Genomic DNA, 23419 nt, shown 5'->3' with positions numbered 1-23419 from the left:
GGAGGCAGAGGCAGGTGGATCTCTGTGAGTTCAAGGCCAGCCTGGTCTACCAAGTGAGTTCCAGGAAAGGCACAAAGCTACACAGAGAAACCCTGTCTCGAAAAACAAAAACAAAAACAAAAAAGTAAAAATGAAAATAAACAAAAATCCTTACACAACATGACACCAGATACAATGAATAAATACTATGAAAAATTTTTTTAAAAAGGGAAACAATCATTTCCTCAGTTTGAAACTTGATTGCCTCTCTATCCTGGTTGTATGGTCTTACATAAGCTATTTAGTATGTGCACATGAGTTTTTTCACCTGTGGAGTGGAAGTTATTACATTGCTTACGATGGAACACATGTAAATTGAGGTAAGCATTTAGCTTGCTTTTGATGAGGTTTTAGCTATTATTTGACCCTGAGATCAAATACATTTAAACCATCAAGGAAACAATGATACCATAACAAAAATATAAAGAGTATAATTTCTTAATTATTTCTTAAGTATTATAATGTCTACATTTATCAAGTGCTTATTATATGATAAATATGAACTTCTTCATTTTTAGGCATGGTTTAATCCTTTCCATAGCACAATTATTCATTCATTTCCCATGAGAAAACTACCTTAAATAAGTATAAAATTGTATAAATTAAAACAGAGCTAGAGGTGGATGGCATATAAACATATGCAGGCTTATTTGCTGACTCCACCTCTTACTTATGATCCACTGATATGCATTCTAGTATCTTCTGCCTATAAAGCACTCACTGAAAATAAAAATCAACCTGGCCATCTTTCTTTAAAGTCGAATAATTTTATAACAGGTATGTGCTTTACATCAGTTCTTTTCCACATTCATCATGAACTTATTTTAGCATATATATTCCTTAAAATTCATAAACCCAAAAGAGTTTCCAAATCACAAGTTATTACACCCTTATCTCTCTAATCAAAATTACATAGGATGGATTAAGTTTGTAGAGAAGTACATTTAAATTTATCCAGAAATTTACCTTTAAAAAAAAGAAGAAATTAGTAAGAAAAGGCAAGTAAGAGAACCACAGAAGAAAGCACATCAACACATACACACACACACACACACACACACACACACACACACACACACACACACACACTGTTTTCAAATGTAAGGACCAGAACTTTGATTCCATGGCTCCCCATAGCAGGAGAATACTGAAGACATTTGAAATCGACACATTTCAGTCCTCATGCTATCACCAGAATGTAGCAGTTCATAACTCTTTACTCTCTATATTAATATCCCACTCTCAATAAAGGGACTTCTACCATGTTAAACTACCTGCCCTTCATTTGGGAAGCAATTCCTCCTACAGTCATTACTCACTAATATGGGTTGATGGGCTTTTGAAAGTGTACCTTTTCATTAGTTGTTTACATGACTAATCTTCATAGCAATTGATCATTTTTCTCCTGGCTGCTCCTTTGTATTCCACAATTATCCTTTAACAGTCTCTTAGACATTTCTGTCTGCCAGTATGTGCCTACATCCCTTAATTGTGAGAGCTGATTCTTACAAAGACAAACAGAAAGGTTTATTTCTCCTCCTTTACCAATAAGATAATTAAAACGTGAGTCTGGAAGCAGAGGAGATCAAGAGTTTAAACACTTTTATAACACACATTACTGACTATGAATTTGCACTGAATGTATCCATATAAATATTTGGCTCCATTGTCAAGTGTCCTAGCATTCATTCATTCTTTCAGCTGTTATTATTGTTAAATTAAAAATAGTCATAGGGCCTCTTGTCATGTACCACTATTCCTTTCCAAAAATCCAATAATGAAACTATGGACTGTCTTGATGATAGAAAGCTATGAAGATGGTACTGATGTTCCCACTATCAAATCTGCCTGAACAGTAACATTTTTCTTAGAAATCTTTACTTATCCAGAACATATATAAAAATACATTTGTTATTTAATAACACACATGTGAAATTTTCTCATAAAGTAGTGGATTATCATACAATATATAAGGAGCCTTAGGAGTGAAGAAGAAAAAAATGTGATATAATCATGATCCCTGCTATTAGAATTATTTTAATTACAATATGACATCTCATGTTTTAGGTGCTACTCAAGTAACTACTTTCTAATATATATGTAAACACATAAATAATGCAGTTACATTTTACTGGAACTGAGATTTTTAAGAATTTTATAATTTCTGTTTCAAAATTATTTCCTTTTATCATCAACAAACTTACTCTGCCCATTTAAGGATATTATCGTGTCCCCCAAGCATAACATGTGCATATGGCTCTTCCATTAATCCTCAGACTCTGTGAAGTCCTTGCTAATCCAGTGTGAATAAATGAACACAAACTAAATAACCACAACTTAGGAAACATCATGATGATGACTGTCATTACAAGGTACAGCAAACCCAAATTATGAACATCACCCACAGCCAGACAGAGTGACTACTTGTGGGTGAAACATTTTGTAACACCATTCTGTCTTGCCATATTGATTGCCACTGTTCACAAAAGTCATTACCAGTTCCAGTATATGAGAGTTTCCTAATTGGCATAGACTTAAAAGCTTGGATCACACACCTCTAAATAGGATGTCACCACCAAATCCCTCCCCTCAGAGCTCAGAGACCCTACAGAATGAATGTAAAAGCCATAATGGATGGAGGGCACCAGGAGAACAAGACCCTCTACATTAACTGAACAAAGCTCATATTAACTCCCTGAGACTAGGCAGCAAACACAGAGCCTACATGGGTCTGTACCAGTTTCTCTGTATATATAGAATAGCTTTCAATGTGGTATTTTTATGGGACTCCTGAATGTATGAATGAGTGTGTCTCTGTTTCTTGTGCCTTCTCTTGGGCTCTTTTCCTTCTGTGGGTTTGCCTTGTCCAACTTCAGTGTGATAGTTTTTACTTCATCTTAATTTTATTTTATTCTGTTATGTATTATTGTTATTTTTTAGAAGTCTGTTCTTTTCTAATGAGAGACAGAAATGGAGTGGATCTGGATTGGAGGGGAAGTGGGAAAAATAGGAGGGGAAACTATAATCAGAATATATTGTATGAGAAACAAAACTTTTTTAATAAAAGGGAAATTTTTCTAAGTTATAAGAGTTACCATACAATCGAATTTAAAAGCCACTAACTCCTAGTAGAAGCAAAGCAGTCAGGGTGTTTTTTCCTTCTTTCTTTTCCCATAAATCATTATCTCTAGAAACATGCACTCCTTTCAAAACTGTGAAGTCTCTAACAGAGAGACCATATCAAAACAGAGGCCAGGCCGGGCGGTAGTGGCGCACATCTTTAATCCCAGCACTGGGGAGGCAGAGACAGGTGGATCTCTGTGAGTTCGAGGCCAGCCTGGTCTACCAAGTGAGTTCCAGGAAAGGTGCAAAGCTACACAGAGAAACCCTGTCTTGAAAAAAACAAAACAAAACAAAACAAAACAAAAAACAAAACAACAACAACAAAAACAAAAACAAAAAAAACAAACGGAGGCCAGTTCCCGTGCAGGAGTCCCACATGCCATTCTACACATTGCCATTGTCAGTAGATGACCCTAGTGACCTGACCTCAAATAACTCCTTAGGGACCTAAAAAAATTCCAAGGAACTTTGCAACAAATCTGAGGTGCCTGTAGGAAAATGAAGTAAGATCAAGAAACGGTTTCGAAACACTATTTTTGACTAGGGATATGAGACATTGGATGGGATGAGAAGATACCAGTGTGGGATCCTAAACGAGGTAGACATCGGGCTCTGCCTAATCTTCGCAAATAAGAAAACCTGTGCAATTGATAAGTACTGCACAGCAGGGTAAGAGATTAGGAAGGAAAACAAATGAATTCTGCTTAGGTTGGCTCAGAGACTGACATGGATGTGGAAGCATCCAAGTGAAGAGCAAAGCTTAGTTAAAGCAAGCCAGGCCTCCTCAGTATGGTGAATTATTTAATGGGAGAAAAATACAGAGGTACTTCCAATTAAGAATTTATTTCAGACCCAGGCGGCGGTGGTGCACGCCTTTGATCCCAGCGCTTGGGAGGCAGAGCCAGGCAGATCTCTGTGAATTCGAGGCCAGCCTGGTCTACAGAGCGAGATCCAGGACAGGCACCAAAACTACACAGAGAAACCCTGTCTCAAAAAAGAAAAAAAAGAATTCATTTCAATGTCCTGCTCATTGTAACTTATTGTCCACCCACACAAAAAACAGAAAGTTTTTAAGATTTACTTAGAAAAGTAATATTTTGTGCAGAATGAACATACAAAATAAATTTTGCTGATAGTCTGCCTTGTATGTTCTTTAATATTTATTTATTTATTTACATATATGTGTATATGTATGAATGTATGCCATGTGTGCGCAGATGCCTATGGAGGACAAAAAAAGGTAGTAGATCCCTTGGAGCTGGAGTTACAGGCGGTTATGAGCTGCCTGACATGGATGCGGGGAACTGAACTCTGGTCCTCTACAAAAGCAGCAAACACTCTTAACCACTGGGCCATCTCTCCAGCCCTGATAGTCCACACTGCATGGACAAGATTCCCATTAAATTTAGATTGATTTTTCCTGTCTCTCAGTAAATCTAGCATATTATGGGAAATACTCCAATTCAAAAAAATTCTTTGTTTGAAAAATACATAAAATAACCACTTTGAGGTAGATGTTCTAGTATATGAAAACATACAGTTGTTACTGGTTATCTTTTATGAGTGGTTGCACATGGTATCACCTCTGTTGAACTAGACAACTATTGGAGAGGCTATCAGAAATAATCCATAGTAGAAACACATGGAAGGCTTTCTTTGTTACTATTATGGGATTTTTTTATTTTATAATTTCATATACATACATACATGTACAATGAAATATGATCATATCTGTCCCCCAGTTTCTTCCTCCAACTTGCCCTATCATCTCTCTGGGTCTACTTGCTGATTTCTTATGGTCAATCACAGCCTCAGCTCTCATGAGATCTAGAGTGAGGTTTGAGAAAGTGCATCTCTAATGAGTTACTGGTGCTGTGAACATAGCTGGCCCATGGACCTCAGTTTGAGAACACACATGTATATACATACTAATATACAGGCACACACAAATACCTATGTTTTAAAGCCAGTTATTGAAAGTGAAGAGTATGCCATTTTTAAGATATCTATATGCATGTATATCATTTATCCAACTCCAGCTGTTAATCTGTTGCTTTTTTGAGTGTGTGTGTGCTCAGAAATAGTGGGCATAACACATTTACCCTATTGGGCTTTGATGCCCAAAGCTGCCCAAACAAATTCTCAGCTGCTGCAAACACTTTAAATGCTGAGGTCAAGTTGTCAATAAAATCTTGCCTGGGCGGATTTAATGCCAGCCAGATAGATACAGAATTGGCATTTCAATAAGCTACTTGGATAAACTTTAATACATGAATTCTGTTAACCTACAAGCCCTGATTAAAACACAAGTAAGTGAGAAAACCCCTTCTGATAGCTAAGCCCATTTGCATACTTACCACTACCCCTCGTAATTGTGAGGGCATGTCAGACTGTATAATGAAATTGGCTCTGGATTGCAAGGTCTTAGTTTTGCCCATTCTGTGTTATATTACACGCAGATGCCTTCGTGGGCTTAGTGGCAGCTTACCTATCAGCATTAGGAAAAAGGTTAAAGCTCTTTAAAGACTGTTTCCTGGCTCTATCATTCCGTTCTTAACTCTCTAAATGTTACCTATAATTGGCAATCGCTGTTCAGAAGCCAAAGATTTAACTTATTTTTCACTTAATCAAAAAATTTAAAAATAGCTGTATTTAATTTTTTTTAATGTAGCAACATTACGTTTGGTCCAATGGCATACTCAGACATGTAGCTTTTTTATTTTATTTTAACGGAAAGTTATACCTGGCACAGTCTTGTAAGTCAAAAGAAGAGAGAATTAGGGAGAGAGAGAATACAAATAAGCTAGGGAAGAGAAAGAGAGAGGAGAGAGGAGAGAGGAGAAAGAAGCTAGCTAGCCTGGTGGAGTACAACACTGAAGAATTTCAGAAACATAAGGACTGTTTTATTTAAATAAATAAATAGATAGATAAATAGATAGATAAATAAATAAATAAATAAATAAATAAGAGCAAGTCATCCTCCAGCTTTGAAACTGTATGTATAGAAGAGGCTGCCCAATCAGATAAAGGAAGCCTTAATGATGTAAGTCTAACAGGTTAAAAAAAAAAAAAAAAAAAAAAAAGAAAGAAAGAAAGAAGAAAGAAAAGAAAAAAAAAAAGAAACCTGCCACACTCACCATGACCTACCTTCATGTGCAGGCTAACTTGGGGGAAACTAAGAAAGTACAAAAATCAAGCTGCTCGCTTCTAATGGTTTATCTTCATTGTCAGTCGCTTAGGAGACACCACTGGGGTTGTCTATCAGGTTGTTTCTGCAAAGATTTAACTGAGGAGGAAAAACCGACCTTGAACGTTGGTGGCTGGGTCGTTCCATAGTGTGGGGCTGCGTCTCAGACTGAACTAAAAGGAAAGAGGAGCCCGTGGACTCTGGACTGGCAGCTAGGGAGCTTGCATGGGACCAAATTAGGCCCTCTGAATGTGGGTGAAAGTTGCGTGACTTGATGTGTTTGTGGGGCCCCTGGCAATGGGACCAGGACTTATCCCGGGTACATGTACTGGCTTTTTAGACCCCATTCCCTATGGTGCAATGCCTTACTCAGCCTTGATACAAAGAGGAGGGGCTAGGTCCAGCCCTAACTTGATATGCCAGCCTGTATTGACTACCCAAGGGAGGTCTTACACTCTATGAGGAGGGTATAGGGGTTGAATGGTGGTACGTGGGGGGGGGGGGAATGGGAGAAGGGGAGGGAGGCGGAACAGAGGTTGATATGTAAAAGGAAAGAAAAAATTTTAAAATAAAAAAAAAGGAAAAGAGAGAATGCTTATTGAGAACCAGCATTCCTCACCACCACCCTCTCTCCCTCCCTTTCTCCCTCCCTCCCTTCTTCCCCTCCTGAGGATTCAAGGTCACCCTGGTCACGCTCCTCCAGTCATGCCTTCCCCAATCAATTTATGACCCAAAATAAACCTTCCCTCCTTTAAGTTGCTTTTCCTGGGTATTTGGCCATAGTAATAAGAAATAATATATGACATATCCAATGCAAAATAATTTCCTCTTTTTCACAAAACTATGTAAGACAAAGTTAAAATTTTAGGTGTTACTTTGACTCTATATCTCCATAAAGAACTGCCTTCAGTGGCATAAGTAACTTAAAACTGCTTGTACTTTTTTGTGTCTGAAGACTGAATTCTGTTTATTCAGTCTTTCATTCAACTAATTTTTACTATATAACTTCAATGTGTGGCTTGTTAGAGGAAGAAAATAGAATTGTCAACAAGGGTCTCTTAGGTCCCACCGAGGCTTACTAGGAGGCTTAGCTAATGTCTAAGATACAATGTAGCAAGGCTTTCTGGACCTCTAGTGCTCTGGTACTCCTCTCAAACATAGTGAACCCTAATTGATAATAAATGTAAACATTTATTTTATTATTTATTGAAGAAAATTCAATGTAAACCTTATTCTTTTCCATTAGTAACCACTGCTGAGGAGAAACGTGTACCTTTAAGCTTCGGGGAAGACATTTCCCCTTTCCAAGAAGAGGGCAAAGCCTCAGATGAGAACTAATTGTCCTATGATTGATTGATAGTTTCCCTCCTGTTATTACACACCACCAGATGATGCACACTATACACACAATAGGGGGTAAGAGAGTCGATCAATTAAGGGAACAATTAGTTCCAGTTTTTACAGTGAATTTGAGATTGTAGATGAAATTGCCTGAATATAATAAGAATGTTAGAGACCGGGGATGAAAGCTAAAGAAGTAAATTTATATTAAAACAAAGACCAAAGCCAGTTGCCTCAGTCTTCCACAGAGGGGCCATGTTAATGCAATAACAATTAGAGTTTGGCAGCAATTCATTAATAGGCTGTCAGAGCTAGTCAAGTTGTGTTCATGGTTTCGGAAGGCTGAAGATTCTTATCTTCGATGTGGCGTGGCTGAGGAGTTACTGGAAAGCTAAATGTGATTAATTACTTTCAAGGATGCAGTTCTGTGAAGCCCCTTCTGTGGGTACAAGGTTAAAAACAGGGGCAATCAAACATTGCAATCTCATACCTTCTTTGGCATACATGTTTAATATAGCAAATATCATATGTAAAAGTATTCCGAGATTAAAGAGACTGATGAATGTGTAGTCGGAAAGCATGAGTCACCTTGCAGTAGTACAGCTGGATAGGATCCCTGGATCACATAAGACTCTAGATGTAGCGTTTGTTATAAATATCAAAATGTAAAATTTAGGGTGCAGAAGAAATCCAGGCAGAGGTGGATGATGGCCCAGGTGCTGAGTCTAAAGTCACATCTCATACAGAGTAGTATGACAGTCTGATCCTGGCCAGAGACTTAAGGTTCCCTAGTCCAGAGAACAAGACAGGATGCAGGAAGAAATGAATACTAATGTTCAATAATATTCATTTAAGAGAGGGGGAAAGAATCATTTATTAATTTAATACAAATTGATTCTTTTCAAGCAAAATATAGAAAGGAGTTTGAAAATCATCACTCCAGAAGTCTGTGCCTAGAGGCTAGCCTTAGACTGGTCAAAGCTACCTCTCCCAGAATGTAAGGTCCTAATCAGTCCCATGTTGTTTGTTAGTTTGTTCAGAGTTCAATAAAGTAATAAATAGGATATTACTGAATATGTGGGGGTAGGAGCGCTTGTCTTTGATAATTAAAACCCAAACATGTTCTGAGAAGAATTATCTAGAGTTACTGAAATCCCATCCCTCAGAGATAATAGGTTTTGGGTGTTGGTTTTTGTTTTTTTTTTTTTTCCTTTTTAAGGGGAAAAAAAAAACAATTAAAACAGAAAATTACTTCTAAATTTTAACTTCAGGATAGGAAGGAATTTATCTCATTTATTTCATGCAAATTTTCCTAACAATCAAATCATGTCAAAATTTGTTACTGAATTCCGTTTTGTAATTATATTCTAGGAATTAACTAGAAAGAAAAACAAATTGATATTCTCAGCTCCTTATCTTTGGTATTTTAATGCTTATATCTACTTCCATTTTAATTAATTTTACTAATCCATTTAGTTAATGAATAAGTAAATCAGTACCACGGGAAAAAAACATCAGTTGCTGCAATGGCAGAGAATTGTTAATTCAGAAGTGACCCACAGCTACCAAAGCGAACCTGTCAACATAGTAGCTTTGCTGTTTTGTTAATATTCTAATTTCCGTCTTATTGTTCTTTATAGAGCAAAATGTTTCACAGTTAATCTCTATGGTACTTTTGTTTCTAAGCTCTCTAAAAGACTACTACTTGGCAGTCACCAAGTATTTGAATATAAATTGATTTAATGCAATATACTGAAAACAAGGATTTTATTGATATAAATGGTTTCTTTATTTGTAGAATTACACAAAATTTATTTTGAAGCAGCAGGAGTCATATCTGGATGGTATTAGCCTTTCACGCCTAAATCGAGTTGAACATTAATTTTATGAGGTTTTTGGTTGCCCTTCTTTTAGGCAGTAGCATAAATGACTATGGCTGTAAGCATCAGGGGATGAGAGATGTGAGGGAAGAAAAGCTTTGTGAAACAAGACGTTAGCGATGACAAAACACTTATGTGGAGATTAGTATAGTCCTTTCATTCATTTTTATTTGTAAAGAACATACTTAAATTTGAGGACATTAGTCATTTTCTTTCCACTGATTGTTAATAGATGGCTTAGTATTAAATTATATATGTAATACAGAAAATATCAAGACATCATGTTGACTGACGCCTGGAGGAGGGGAAAACCGAATGAACTTTTCAAAAGTATTCACTTTCTGGTATCAGTTTATATTGTGATATTATTGATTTCTAGTCTTCTTGAACCCAAGAAGTGGTTGTAATCTTAAGCCAACATGGTCAAAAGAAGAGTCTCAAGATCGTGATAAAATCCTGTGACTGCTAAGTTCTTTCCATGTACTGTAACGCATTGAAGAGACACTTGTCTCTCAGGCAAGCTGTATTATCATTCACAACTGGGTGTGCAGTCTCCAATGATGGAGTTCTCCACACTACCATCTCAATCAGCAGATTTACACAATTTTCTCTCTAACACTTTCAGCAAAATGCTGCCTGGACTCTTTAGTTGTGATGAATAACAGCATGATTTTTGCAACTACAGGTTCCTTCTTTCAATACTGAAGACTCTATATCCATTTCCTCTCTGCCAGCTGCCTTCTCTGTCTCCACTATCAGCATTTTGGGACGTAAGAGAGTCAGTAATGATGTATGCCCAGTATCTTGTAGGTTTTATATCCCCTGCAGTTTTAAAGTGCACCTCCATTCTCCTCATTAAAATGTCCTCTCATCTCTTTAAATACTGATTATCTCCAAAACTGAGTCATCTGATCTAACCTAGAAAACCCAGAAATGTATTGAAACCTGCCCAACATCAGAAAATAAATGAAGATGGATGGACAAATGTACCTAAGCTTGTATCATTTAGTCCTCTACAAAAGAGTAAGGCAAAGCTGGTTTATGCAGAGACGTGGATTCAGTCAGCAACTTCAAGCTCCTGCCATTTCCTAACATAGACTGAGATATGCTAAGTGTTGCAAAACTAAATTCTTAAGTAGAAAATCATTACACACTATAATTCTACATATAATACATATTACATAAATATAGTACATAATACATAAAAAATCCTGATCTTTTTCTTCCCCAATATAAAGTGGATAGTGCATTTTATATATTGGAGAAAAGAAAAATGAAATATTTTCTTTAGGATAAATAGAACTCATATTTCTTGTGGCATATTAACCAGAAGTGCTTGTTTATGCTTCCTTCCAACTATCACTGTGCTAGGAAAAATATGAAAACGAGAAAAGGACATGAACTCTGGGCTCTGTGCAAATACCTTATTAAATCAGAAATTCTGAGATGTTTCTAAAGCGTAGAAGGCATTTTATAATCATTGATGACATTAGCAGATTTGGGGTAACAGCAGAACAGAATTCCTTGCAAGAAATCGTCTTGAGAAAGAAGGCTCATTTTTTCCACATGTGGCAAATCACACTATGTTAACCATCTTGAGTCAGAGTAGAACTTCCAGGCTACATGCTCTGCAATAGAGGTGCCTACGTCACCTAAAGGAACCAGGCAAGGTATTTTCATTACTCACATTGTACCAATGCAGTCATTACTGACCAGTGTGCCTATGGTGCCATTATTCTCTTTGTTTTCAGTAGAGGCAGAAACACGGATTGAGATTAGAAGTGATACCCATGCATCTCTAAGTCAAGGAAAGACAACGTCATAACAGAAGCCTCTAAAACTGGTCATGCTAACACCCTGTGTGCTTGGGGGTGGAGGGTGCTCTTAACCATATCACTTGAGAAGATTACCCTCTCTCTTTAACTAACTTCACAGTATTTCACAGTATTTTTATAAAAATCCTAATTCTGACATTTCATTTTGAACTTTTTTTCCTTTAGGAATGTATACTTTTCACTTTTAAAATTTATGATAAAACTGTCTATGTTTAGCATGAAAATTCTTTTTTTTGTTACTTTTTTATTATTATGTGTTTTAATTTTATACATCAGCCATGGGTTCCCCTGTCCTCCCCACTCTGACCCCCCCCCCCACCTTTCCCCTATCCCCTCCCCTCCATTACCATGTCCTCCAGGACCAAGACACCCCTGGGGACTCATTTAAACCTGGTGGATTCAGTACAGGCAGGTCCTGACCCTCCTTCCAGGCTAAGCATGTGTCCCTGTGTAAGCCCAAGGTTCCAAACAGCCAGCTCATGCACCAAGGACAGGTCCTGGTCCCACAGCCTGGGTGCCTCCCAAACAGATCAAGCTATTCAATTGTCTCACTTATCCAGAGGGCCTGATCCAGCTGGGGGCTCCACAGCTGTTGGTTCATAATTCATGTGCTTCCATTCGATTGGCTATTTGTCACTGTGCTTTTTGCAATCTTGGATTCAACAATTCACGCTCTTGCAGTCCCTCCTCCTTCTCGACAGTTGGACACCTGGAGCTCCACCTGGGGCCTGGCCAAGGATCTCTTACATTATAGGGTTTTTTTAAAACATTTATTCATTTAGTTTGAATGTGTGAGTGCATGTGTGTGTGTGTGTGTGTGTGTGTGTGTGTGTGTGTAAAGAGAAAGAGAGAGAGAAAACACCATTAGGCACATAATGTCAAAGAGAAACTTTGGAAGTTCATTTTCTCATTTGGTCTTGTGGGTCCTAGGGGTCAAACTCAGGTCATTGGTCTTGGTTATGGGAGCCACTACCTACCAAAATATGCCAGGCCTAAAGTTACCTTTTTCTTTAACTTTTATATATTTTTGTTTGGTTTTGTAAGTTTCATGCACTAGGAGCACTTTACTAGCAATTTCTTCTCTCCTTTTTTTTTTATAGCCCGAAACTTTGTCAAAGTTTTCAGTCTTTTTTTTTTTAAAATCATCCTTGATTTTTATCTTTGATTGCAAAAGCTGCTGAGAGGTTCCTGTAAACCCTATCACTGGTAAACAAGTAGAACTTTATTGAGTCATACCTCTTAATTCATTCATATTTCGACTCCTAAAATACAGCGTGACTTTTAGCTGATTAATCAACACTCATATTTTATTCATGCTATCAGCATATTTTTACCATAATAAAAATGTTCATTTATCTATACTCTGATATTAAGGTGTGACTCTGTACTGGTATATCCTCACTCAGAAATGTCTCCTTAGCCATTTGGATATTAATTTAGGGTCAGCTACATGTGTTACCTCTTCTGAACAGTAGAGGCATGGAAGAAAAATATCTGGCTAAACATAAATGTTTTCTTGAATACATAGAGATGACGCCACACGCACATCACAGTCTGGAACCTGACTGACGACGTAACCTTGAAATTTGAGCAATCAGCAACCTTGGTTTTCCAACAGGAAGTGCCCCAGATCCTCCCTGTTTCTGTTGCTTTTGTTAAAGATGGTGCCTACCTGTGAATATGGAAAACTGAAGTAATGTCACATTTTAATATTTAAGTTTTCTAATTTATAATTCAAAGATGTTTGTCACCCTGAATGATTTAGAATCCTTTTTAGTTTTCACATGTAGGTCCTAACATCAATTTGTTGATAAATAAAGATGGAGAAGCTGCCTAAAGAGATGAGCAAGCCACCTACAGAATAATGTCATATTAATAGATTTTTAGTTCCTGTAATTACTAAATGTGAACCAAAAAGGCACTGTCGCTCTCCATTCTCCATGGTGCTCTTATCAGCAAGCCAGGCTGCCAGTTCATAATGCTGATGAGTAGGTGTGTACAGAGCAGGTATTACGAACTCTTCCAGCAGAAACCTTGTCTATCCAACTCCTTCCTTTGAAGATCTGCAATACAAGCTGTGACAAGTTCCTTCGTGTGCTCCTTGAGTGCCCCATATGCAGGCAGTTATTGTCCTAAAGAAAGCACAAGCTTATAAATCACATCTTTTATCAGTTACTGTTTCTTTGAAGTATGGCTCTCAGTGTGTGGTCACGGTGTAATTACATTTTAGAGGAAATTTGTTCCTTTTTTCCTTTTGTTGAAAATAGACTTTTTTTCTCACATATTATATCTTGATTACAGTTTCTCCTCCCTCAGCTCCTCCCACTTCCTCCCCACTTCCTCCCATCTAGGTCCACTCCCTTTCTGTCTCTATTTGAAAACAAACAGGCTTCTAAGGGATAATAATAAAATAGAAACTAAAACTAAATCATCAAAGTAGGACAAAACAAACAAACAGAAAGGAAAGAGTCCAAGAAAAGACACAAGAAGTAGACATAAATCCAGAGACCCACTCATTTGCACACTTAGGGATCCCATAGAAACAAACTCAAAGCCATAATATATACACACAAAAGAACTGTAGGGTAAGAGAAGAGAAAAATAAAAGTTAAAAAAAATGTAAATAAAATAAAAATTAATAAGAAATAAGACAGAATTGTTTTTAAAAAAAAGAAAGAAGAAATGCCCTGAGATGACATTATGAAGCAGGGAACTTCCAAAGATACCACTGAGTTCCTTTTCTGTTGGCCATTTACTGTTAGGCATGAGGCCTACCCTTAAGAGTGGTTTGTTTCCCCAGTGAAATGCCCTTGGAGTAAACTGAATTTTCATTGGCAAGGGATTATCAATTGGAGATAGCTTTGGGGTTTGGGGTGGAGTCTTGTATATACTTCTCCTTTTAGTTCTAGAACCACGTCTGGTGCAGACCCAGGCAGGCCCTGCACATGCTGTCTCCATCTTTGTGAGTTCATATAAGTTTTGCTCATGTTGATCTAGAAGGCCTTGTTGTCTTAGTGTCTTCCATCCCCTCTGGCTCTATCCATTTCCCCTTCTACAGATTTTAGGGTTGAAACTCTCTCTCTCTCTCTCTCTCTCTCTCTCCCTCTCTCTCTGCATAATGTCTGGCTGTGAGTCTCTGTATTTGTTCCCATCTGCTTTAGGAGTAAGCTTCTTTGATGATGGCAGAGCAAGGCACTGATCTATGAGTATAGTAGGATGTTATTAGGAGACATTTTATTACTACATTTTTTTTCTTTTTATAACAGTAGTATTTTGTTTTACCCTATGTCTCTGGGGTATGTAGTCTCAGGTTCTTGGTCACCCAAACACTGGTTGTTATGAATTCCATCTCTGGGAATGAGCCTTAGGTCAAATCATATTGGTTGGTTACTCCCACAAGATGTATGCCACCATTACCCTAACATATTTTGCAGGCAGGCCGCCTTAGTAGAACAAAGGCATTGTGACTGGGAAGGTATCAGAGTTTCTCCTTTGGTAGTGTGCAGAGTACCTTCATGTACCAAATACACTAATGTAGTAGTGAAGACTCTATATAGACATTAACTCTACTTCTCCTTGTTCAATGAGTTGTGGAGGTGTTGTCTTCAGCAAGGGGTCCTTGCAAACTGCTTGTGGAGAACAACCTATGGTCTTGGCAACAGCCTAGATTGTTTGGGATTTCTCATGGGACCCCTTTGGCCAAAAACTCAATCAGATGTAACCCAATTCCAGTACTGGAAACTTCATTTGGTCACAAGAAATGTCCAGTTTGGGCTCTGTCTCCCCTATTAGTTGGCAGATTTGTTTATATCACCTTCCTATATGGATATATTTCAGGAAACTTCTATACAACCTCTTAATTGGCCCTTGATTTTAGCTGTTTGTCCCCACACCCCCTCCCTTCTTCCCCTCTTCTGCTCCTCCCCACTCCTCCTTATTTGATCCTCATGTTCAAGTCAACCCACATCCATCCATAACTATTTATTCTATTTCCCTTTCCGAGGGAGAGATACCTGTCCTTCTAGTCCAGAACTCTATACTTAACCTCTGAGGTTCTACAGATTATGATTTGGTTTTCATCTACTTAACAGCTAATATCCACATATCAGCAAATACATACCGCATTCGTCTTTCTGGGTATAGGTTACCACACTCAGGATGATTTTTTTTTTCTGGTTCTATCCATTTACCTGTGAATTTCATGATTTCATTTTTCAATGAGTGAGTAATATCCCATGGTGAAAATATACCACATTTTCTTTATCTGTTCATCTATTTTGTGTCATCTAGGTTCTTTCCCGTTTCTAGCTCTTATGAATAGAACAACAAGGAACATGTATGAGAAAGTCTCTGTGGTAGGATGAAGCTTCCTTTGGGTATATGCCCAAAAGTAATAGCTGAATGGATTCACATTTTCCTGAGACACTGCCACACTGATTACCACAGTGGCTGTATAAATCTGCATTCCCACCAGCAATGAACGAGGGCTAACTCTCCTTCCTCCACTGCCTCACCACCACGATCTGGCACGAGTTTTATTGATCTTAGCCATCATCCTATCGGTGTTAGCTGAAATCTCACAGTAGTTTTGATTTTCATTTCCCTGATGACTAAGAATGTTGAGCTCTTAAGTATTTTTCAGCCTTTTGAGTTCCCTGTATTGAGAATTTTCTGTTTACCTCATTTTTTAAAATTCTATTATTTATTTTCTTGATATCGAGGTTTTTGAGTTCTTTATATATTTCGGATATTAGCCTTCTGTCCAGCTAATTTTAATTCATAAAATTCTTTTCCCATTCTATAAGCTGCTGCTCTGTCTGAATGATGGTGTTCTTTGATTTACAGAGGTTTCTCAGTTTCATGAGATCACATTTATTATTTATCTTAGTGCCTGTGCTAACGGCATTCTGTCCAGAAAGTCTTTTCCTGTGCCAATGAATTCAAGGTTATTTGGGTTTCTCTTCTATCAAGTTAAATGTATCTGCCTTTATCTTAAGGTCTTTGATCCATTTGGAGTAGACTTTTGTGTAGGGTGATAAGTATGGATCTATTTGGATTCTTTTACATGCAGCTGTCTAGTATGACCAGCACTACTTGTTGATGAAGCTTTTTTTCAGTATGTATTTCTAATTTCTTTATCAAAAATCAGGTGTCTATAGGTGTGTGGACTTATGTCTGGGTCTCCAATTTGATTCCATTGATCAGTGTATCTGTTTTTATGCCAATACCATGCTGTTTTTATTGCTATGTCTCTGTAGTACAATTTGAGGTCGGGAATGGTGATAGCTCCAGCAGTCGTTTTATTATTCAGGATTGTTTTAGCTATATTGAGTGTTTTGTGTTTCTGCATGAAGCTGAAAATTATCCTATCAAGATCTTTGAAAAACTGTGTTGGAATCTCAATGGGAGTTACATTGAATATATAGATTGCTTTTGGTAGGATGGCCAGTTTTATTTTGTTAATCCTACTGATCCATGAGTATGGGCATTTGTTCCAAAAAAATTTTTTTAAGTATATTTCTTATTTGTCTTTGAGAATTTCAAATATGTCTATAATGTGTCTTGACCTGACCATTATTTTAAAACCACTTTCTTAAAGGGATGCAATCTCAGATTGTCAAGAGGAAAAAGCCATGAGAATCTTTGTGGATGAATTTCAAATTTATGAAAGCTTGACTCATTGCAGAGATAGAATACAAATTGCTTCTTATTAAGAAACAAAAGCAAAGGAAGCATAAGAAGGAGAACGGAAAAAAAACAGAAGAGCTGCCTACAGAGTGCTTGAGGGCTATACCCCTAGTAATCACAGCTAGATAACTGATGTTCCAATGTTCTTCCCAATTTAACTCCCTGATTCCTTTCTAAATTGTTCCCAGTAGATAAAGTATAGCTGTGCATTACCATGTTACACATATTCATTGATGATGAGCATGTTAAAAGGTAGACCATTTAAGTTAAATATTATGTCCCAAAGTGGATCTTTCTAAACCCTTTTCAGCATTTAAATTAAAGGAAACTAGTCACAAACCAATTGTCTTATAGTTCGTATTAACTCATTCTTTTTTTTTTTTTTTTTTTTTTGGTGTTTTGAGACAGGGTTTCTCTACATAGCTTTGCACCTTTCCTGGAACTCTCTTTGTAGACCAGGCTGGCCTTGAACTCACAGAGATCTGCCTGCCTCTGCCTCCCAAGTGCTGGGATTAAAGGCATGCACCACCACTGCCCGGCTAACTCATTTCTTATCTATCCAGAATGTGGGTGGGTTGCAAGACATTATACTAATTTATAAACTCAATGTATGGAACAGTTTCTAAATAATAAATGGGGTGACTATCTCTCAAATCTGTTGAGAATCTGAAGCTAAGGGTCAGAGGTACACACAAGTAAAGGGCATCAGGAAGAAATGAAATTACCAAAACATAGCATTAAATAAGCCTGTTTAAAAAAAGTAGAAGTTTGTATTGTTACTGTGGGGCTCAGCTTGCAAGCAACAGGCAGTGGGACATAAACTTGGCTGAGCCTTAAGGAAAGCTTTCTTTTGCAATTCCCAAGATGAGAGGTGATTAATGACACAACTTTGGACCCTGTCATTCATTTAGTCATCAGTTTTCTTCACTAGCTTTTCTTGTGTTCACAACAGTTCCAGCTCCCAAAACAACCACCATACCAACCAGCAGAGAGGTGTTGATTTCTGTGGCTGTCTTCATTATTAAAGTCAGAAAAAAGTTCTCAGAAGGAACCTATAACACTTCTTCTTATATCACAACATTCCCAAGGTGTATCCCATGGTCTCCAAGCAACCACTGGTAAAATGAACCAGGTTATTGTGACTGACACATCAGCTAAGATTCCCCTATGGGATATAATTAGGTTACCTGCCTAGGACCACAGCTATCCATAAATAACAACAAAATAGTGTGTTTATTTTAAATTGTAGGGAAGGGATGGGTTATTTTGTAGATTATGGATACTGTTTGTTTATGTTTTTGGTTCACAGAAAGCCACTGACATAATAGAAGAAGGTAGAATTTGGGAAGGAGGAAGGAAAATTGATACTTTTCATACTTCATAGCTGAGATACTTAGAATACAATCATAAACAGTGCTAAACTCACAGTTCCTTTGTGGCCCGCTCAGTCATTTTCCACGTGATGTGTTTTTCTCAGTACAGTCTCCCACAATAATCTCTCTAGCCAATAACTCTACCTCTGGGCTTTTCCTTCTCAACAGGTCTGGGAGATATCCATTTCATTTATCTTCATTTAAAACAGGGTAAGAATTATTCAGAGCACTTTGTCATATTGGACATATTGTAGGCAGTCTATTTATTCATTCAATCAACATTTATTTCCTTACTAGTAAGAAAATTTCATGGGCTATGAAACCAGCTTAGTTCAGTGCAAACCTTAGCTCTGCCATTTCCTAGCTCTGCAAGCTCTGGTAAGACCTTCTCAGCCTTAACACACAAATAATAACATGCCCCGATTTATGAAGTTTATTTGTCAATAGCAGATGCACTTACATGCTCAAACTACTTTTTAAAATACCTGAACATTACACATTAGTAAGTATTGTCTTCCTTTGTTTATTAATATACTATTTCAAGCTGAAAGACTGGAGCATTTTTCCAACCATTGAGTTTACCACAATTGGAGCTGTGGATCGATTTTCAAGCTTTGCTCCACTGTGTGACAAAACAATGACAGTTGGAGCAGTTTGATAAAAGAGGGCTTTGTGCTCCAAGCTTAGATTTTCTCTCAAGTGCCTACAGCTCGGAAACAGTGAGAGTTCAGAGTTGAGCCTCAGCAAAGCCAGGGAGAATGGGAATTCCAGATCATTTATCTGTATTTTCTATAGAAAGCATTTTGAGAGCCAATTGGCTTCAACCAACAAACTTGTCTTTCTTCAAACACTGCCAAAGCATCTAATGTTATCTTACCATACAAAAGTAAAAGAGTAGCTTTAATTAATATTGTACTTTAGAGCATATAAAGTTGATCACTGGAAGATGTCAACTCCAAAAGAAATAGTAAACAGCGGCAAAGAGAAAATAAAATCTTGGCTATCACCAACAACAGGGTAAATGCTAATTGAGAAACCATCCAACCTATATTATTTTTATTTCTGTCTGGGTTTTCATCTTTCCTATCAACTGTAAAAAAGGAAAGAAGAAAGGAAGCAAGGGAGAAGGGAACAATGAAGAGAGGAAGGGAGAGAAAAAGCGGAAGCTAGAACTTCACCATTTTTATGACAGTAAACAATAGACTTGAAGTCTCTCCAAAACGTTTTAAAAGCTACTATGTTTTCCCTTCTTGACCACAACCTTGTCTTTCTAGATGAAATCTTGGGAGACCCATTAAAAGCATAAATGCTCCTCAGTGTGGACTGGCAGTTTAAAAACAAGTGTGGTTCTGAAGTATCAGTAATAAAATATTTTCTTAAAATAGAAATGGTCACAAAATTAGCAATGTTAATTTTATGAATTCATTATCAAGTGCTTTTAGAAACAGCTCTAATGTACCATGTCTTTAGAGATGTGTGTCCTTACTCTTGAGGAGATTTCAGGTTTATAAAAGATTTTTTGATATTTTTGTCATTATTGTAACAGTTGGAAGGTTTAGGTTTAGACTTAGGTACTTGGTTTATTTCTGTTATTTCAGCCCGTATTATACTGATCTGAGAGAAAAACTAATGAATCAAATTTTTATTTTAACTAATTCCTATAAAATTTATGCTGACTAAAATTACTAAACATAACGGGGAGAATGAGATACTAAGCTTGTTCAAATTTTTATGAAGCTCATCACCTTATAATCTTTACAAGTTATGTTCACTTTTTATCTCATGGTTTGACTCCAAGAAACCATTAATTTAAAATTCACTATCCTTTTATATTCCCTTACCAGACTGCAAAGTAAATTATGCTGCTATAAATTCATAGCATTCATTTTATGTTTATCAGAAGATTCAGATTTCTTTAGACAGTTTAACTTGGTGGCAATCTTGTAAACACAGCAAAAGGGGAAAAAACACAGGATCTCTCACGAGCGGCTAAGCAGGCTCCACCCGGCCCTAGGCTCCGCCCCGGCCCTAGGCTCCGCCCCGGCCCTAGGCTCCGCCCCGGCCCTAGGCTCCGCCCCGGCCCTAGGCTCCGCCCCGGCCCTAGGCTCCGCCCCGGCCCTAGGCTCCGCCCCGGCCCTAGGCTCCGCCCCGGCCCTAGGCTCCGCCCCGGCCCTAGGCTCTGCCCCGGCCCTAGGCTCCGCCCCCGTGTTACCCAGCCCCACCCCTGTGCCCCAGGCTCCACCCCTGTAGAGCCCCGCAAGGCCTGCTGGGAAGGCTGCCTCTGAGCCTCTGATTGGTCAGGCTGCAGCAGGCCCCAGGCCTACTTGAGTGGAGCTGAGCAAGATGGCGCTGCAGATGATGCAGAAGGTGCGGGCGGTTCATCTGGAGTCTGACGCTTTCCTGGTTTGTCTCAACCACGCTCTGAGCACAGAGAAAGAGGAGGTGATGGGTCTGTGTATAGGGGAGTTGAATGATGACACGAGGAGTGTCTCCAAACTCACATACGCAGGCACTGAAATGGGCGCGGTTGCAGAAAAGATGGATGCCCCCGTCAGGATTGTTCACATTCACTCTGTCATTATCTTGCGACGTTCAGACAAGACGAAGGACCGAGTAGAAATCTCTCCAGAGCAACTGTCTGCAGCCTCCATCGAAGCAGAAAGGTCAGCTGAACAAACAGGTCGTCCCCTGAGAGTTGTTGGCTGGTATCATTCCCACCCTCATATAACCGTTTGGCCTTCCCATGTGGATATCCATACACAAGCCATGTACCAGATGATGGATCAAGGCTTTGTAGGACTGATTTTTGCTTGTTTCATAGAAGACAAAACCTCAAAGACTGGCCGGGTACTCTACACTTGCTTCCAATCTGTACAAGACCCAAAGAGCTCAGAATATGAGAGAATTGAAATCCCAATCCATATTGTGCCTCATACCACCATTGGGAAAGTATGCCTCAAATCAGCAATAGAGCTGCCAAGGATCCTGTGTCAGGAAGAACAAGACGCATATAGGAAGATTCACAGACTTACACATCTGGACTCAGTAACCAAGATCCATAATGGCTCCGTCTTCACCAAGCATCTGTGCAGTCAGATGTCCATAGTCAGTGGGCCCCTACTGCAGTGGTTGGAAAACAGACTGGAGCAAAATCAGCAGCGTTTGCAGGAGTTGGAACAAGAAAAGGAAGGTCTTATGGAAGAGCTGTCTCCCCTAGAATAAAGCGGGAAGACAAAAATGGGTGGATGAAATGACTTGGCATACAATTTATAAACTAAATTATTTTCAAAGAAGATAAAGTTGGAGGACTCACATTATATAACTTCAAGAATTCTTATAAAGTTGCTGTAATGGGGATACTGTGATATTCATGGAAGACTAGACATATAAATCAGAGGAACAGAAAAGAAAATGCAGAAATAAACCCACGATTGTATGCCTGACTAATTTTGACAAAGTACAAAATTGTTTCAGGGAATAAAGGGCAGTCATTTTGGCAAATTGAACTTCTATAGGCCAGCAAAATAAATTCTAACTGTACTTCAAAAATGTTTCATGGATTTAATGTAAGACAAAGAGACCTTTTAGAAAAATAACATATGAGAAAAATCTTCAGGAGACACGTTTTTAAACTTCAGCCCAAAAGGACAATGCAGAAGAACACAAAGTAGACATTTTGGACTTCACCAAAATTAAAACTTTATTTTGTAAAGAAAGGAAAAAAGGAAAAAGAGAATAAGAAGATAAGAAATTACTTGCAACCCTTGTAGTATCTAATATGATAAATATGGAAAAATTAAATATGATTAAAACTCAAAAATAAACCATCCAAGTAGGAAATAAATGGACGTTTTTCACAAAAGAAGATATATAGACGGCAGGTAATGTTGTAAAAATATGTCGAACTTCATATGTCATTGAGGAATGCAAATTAAAGCTGGAGTGTAGTGTGACATGTACTCAAGAGGATTGCTAAAGAGATGATAGTGAAAACACCAAATATTGTTATGGATGCAAACTATATTTCTCATACACCAAAGACAAGGATGTCAAATACTGTTATGCTGTAGAAGAATTTGGAAGTATTTTATAAAGTTAAATGTACATTTAACATATGACCCAGCAGTTGCACTGCCTGGGCACAAAAACTTTGACAGAATGTTTCATAAAAGCTCTATTTGAGATAGCCTCAAATGAGAACTATTCTGCAATGGGTAAGTAGTTAAAGCATTCCTAACATGGAATATTACTCTGTAGTGAAAAGGGACAGACTAATAAGATATACAACTTGAATGAGCCTTGGGATATAGTATAGTAAATGAAAAAAAAAAAAGGTAATCTCAAAAGGTTACTTGCTGTACAGTTGCATTTCTATAGCATTGCTGAAATGTCAGAACTATGGAGAGGGAGGAACAGATTAATGATTTCTAGGTTTCAGGACTGCATAGTCTATAGGATATATATTACTATGACATGAAATAAGTTCATTTAGGCTGATAATATAGTTTTGTATCTTGCTTCTAATGTTTAGTACATAGAACTATTCCCATGCTAATATTTTATACATCTACATACATAAACACTAATTTGTGTAAAAATCTAGTGGCAGTGAATATTACACCATTGTACTAATGTTGGTTTTGAAGTTGCACACTTGTAGGAGATCTTACAACTAGAGGAAACTGAATAGAGGCTATGTGGGATTTTGTACCGTTTTATCATTTCTGGTAAGTCTATAATTACTGTAAAATAAAAACTATGTTTAACAAAAACTATGTTGCCCAGATAGAGCCTTTCCATTAATATTGCCTCTAAAGTCTTTCAAACTTGTTGTCTCTCATTTTGCTAGTGTTTATGGTACTTGTTGACACAGGAAGGCTTCAGACAGCAAACAGGATTCATTATCTTTGCTCAGGTTCCACCAAAGTGATTCATGACATGGACCATTGCTGA

General features: G+C 37.8%; 2 protein-coding genes across 3 annotated transcripts in view; both read left to right on the top strand.

Moving 5' to 3' along the window:
* Positions 1-23419, top strand: part of Syt1 (synaptotagmin 1) — a 521493-nt gene that overhangs the window by 293038 nt on the left and 205036 nt on the right. The gene's annotated exons all lie outside the window — the stretch shown is intronic.
* LOC118570897 (lys-63-specific deubiquitinase BRCC36-like) lies at positions 20801-21688 on the top strand. The gene has a single exon (XM_036169619.1). The coding sequence runs from the start codon at positions 20810-20812 to the stop codon at positions 21686-21688; it is 879 nt and encodes a 292-aa protein (XP_036025512.1). The 5' UTR covers positions 20801-20809.

Source organism: Onychomys torridus, chromosome 20 (genome assembly GCF_903995425.1).
Source record: "Onychomys torridus chromosome 20, mOncTor1.1, whole genome shotgun sequence".
NCBI classification, from domain to species: Eukaryota; Metazoa; Chordata; class Mammalia; order Rodentia; family Cricetidae; genus Onychomys; species Onychomys torridus.
Note: the sequence above shows the minus strand (reverse complement) of the source record. Positions and strands in the feature narration are given on the sequence as shown.

Coding starts and splice junctions, on each gene's coding strand:
- LOC118570897 (XM_036169619.1), top strand. CDS start 20,810: ATGGCGCTGCAGATGATGCAGAAGGTGCGGGCGGTTCATCTGGAGTCT.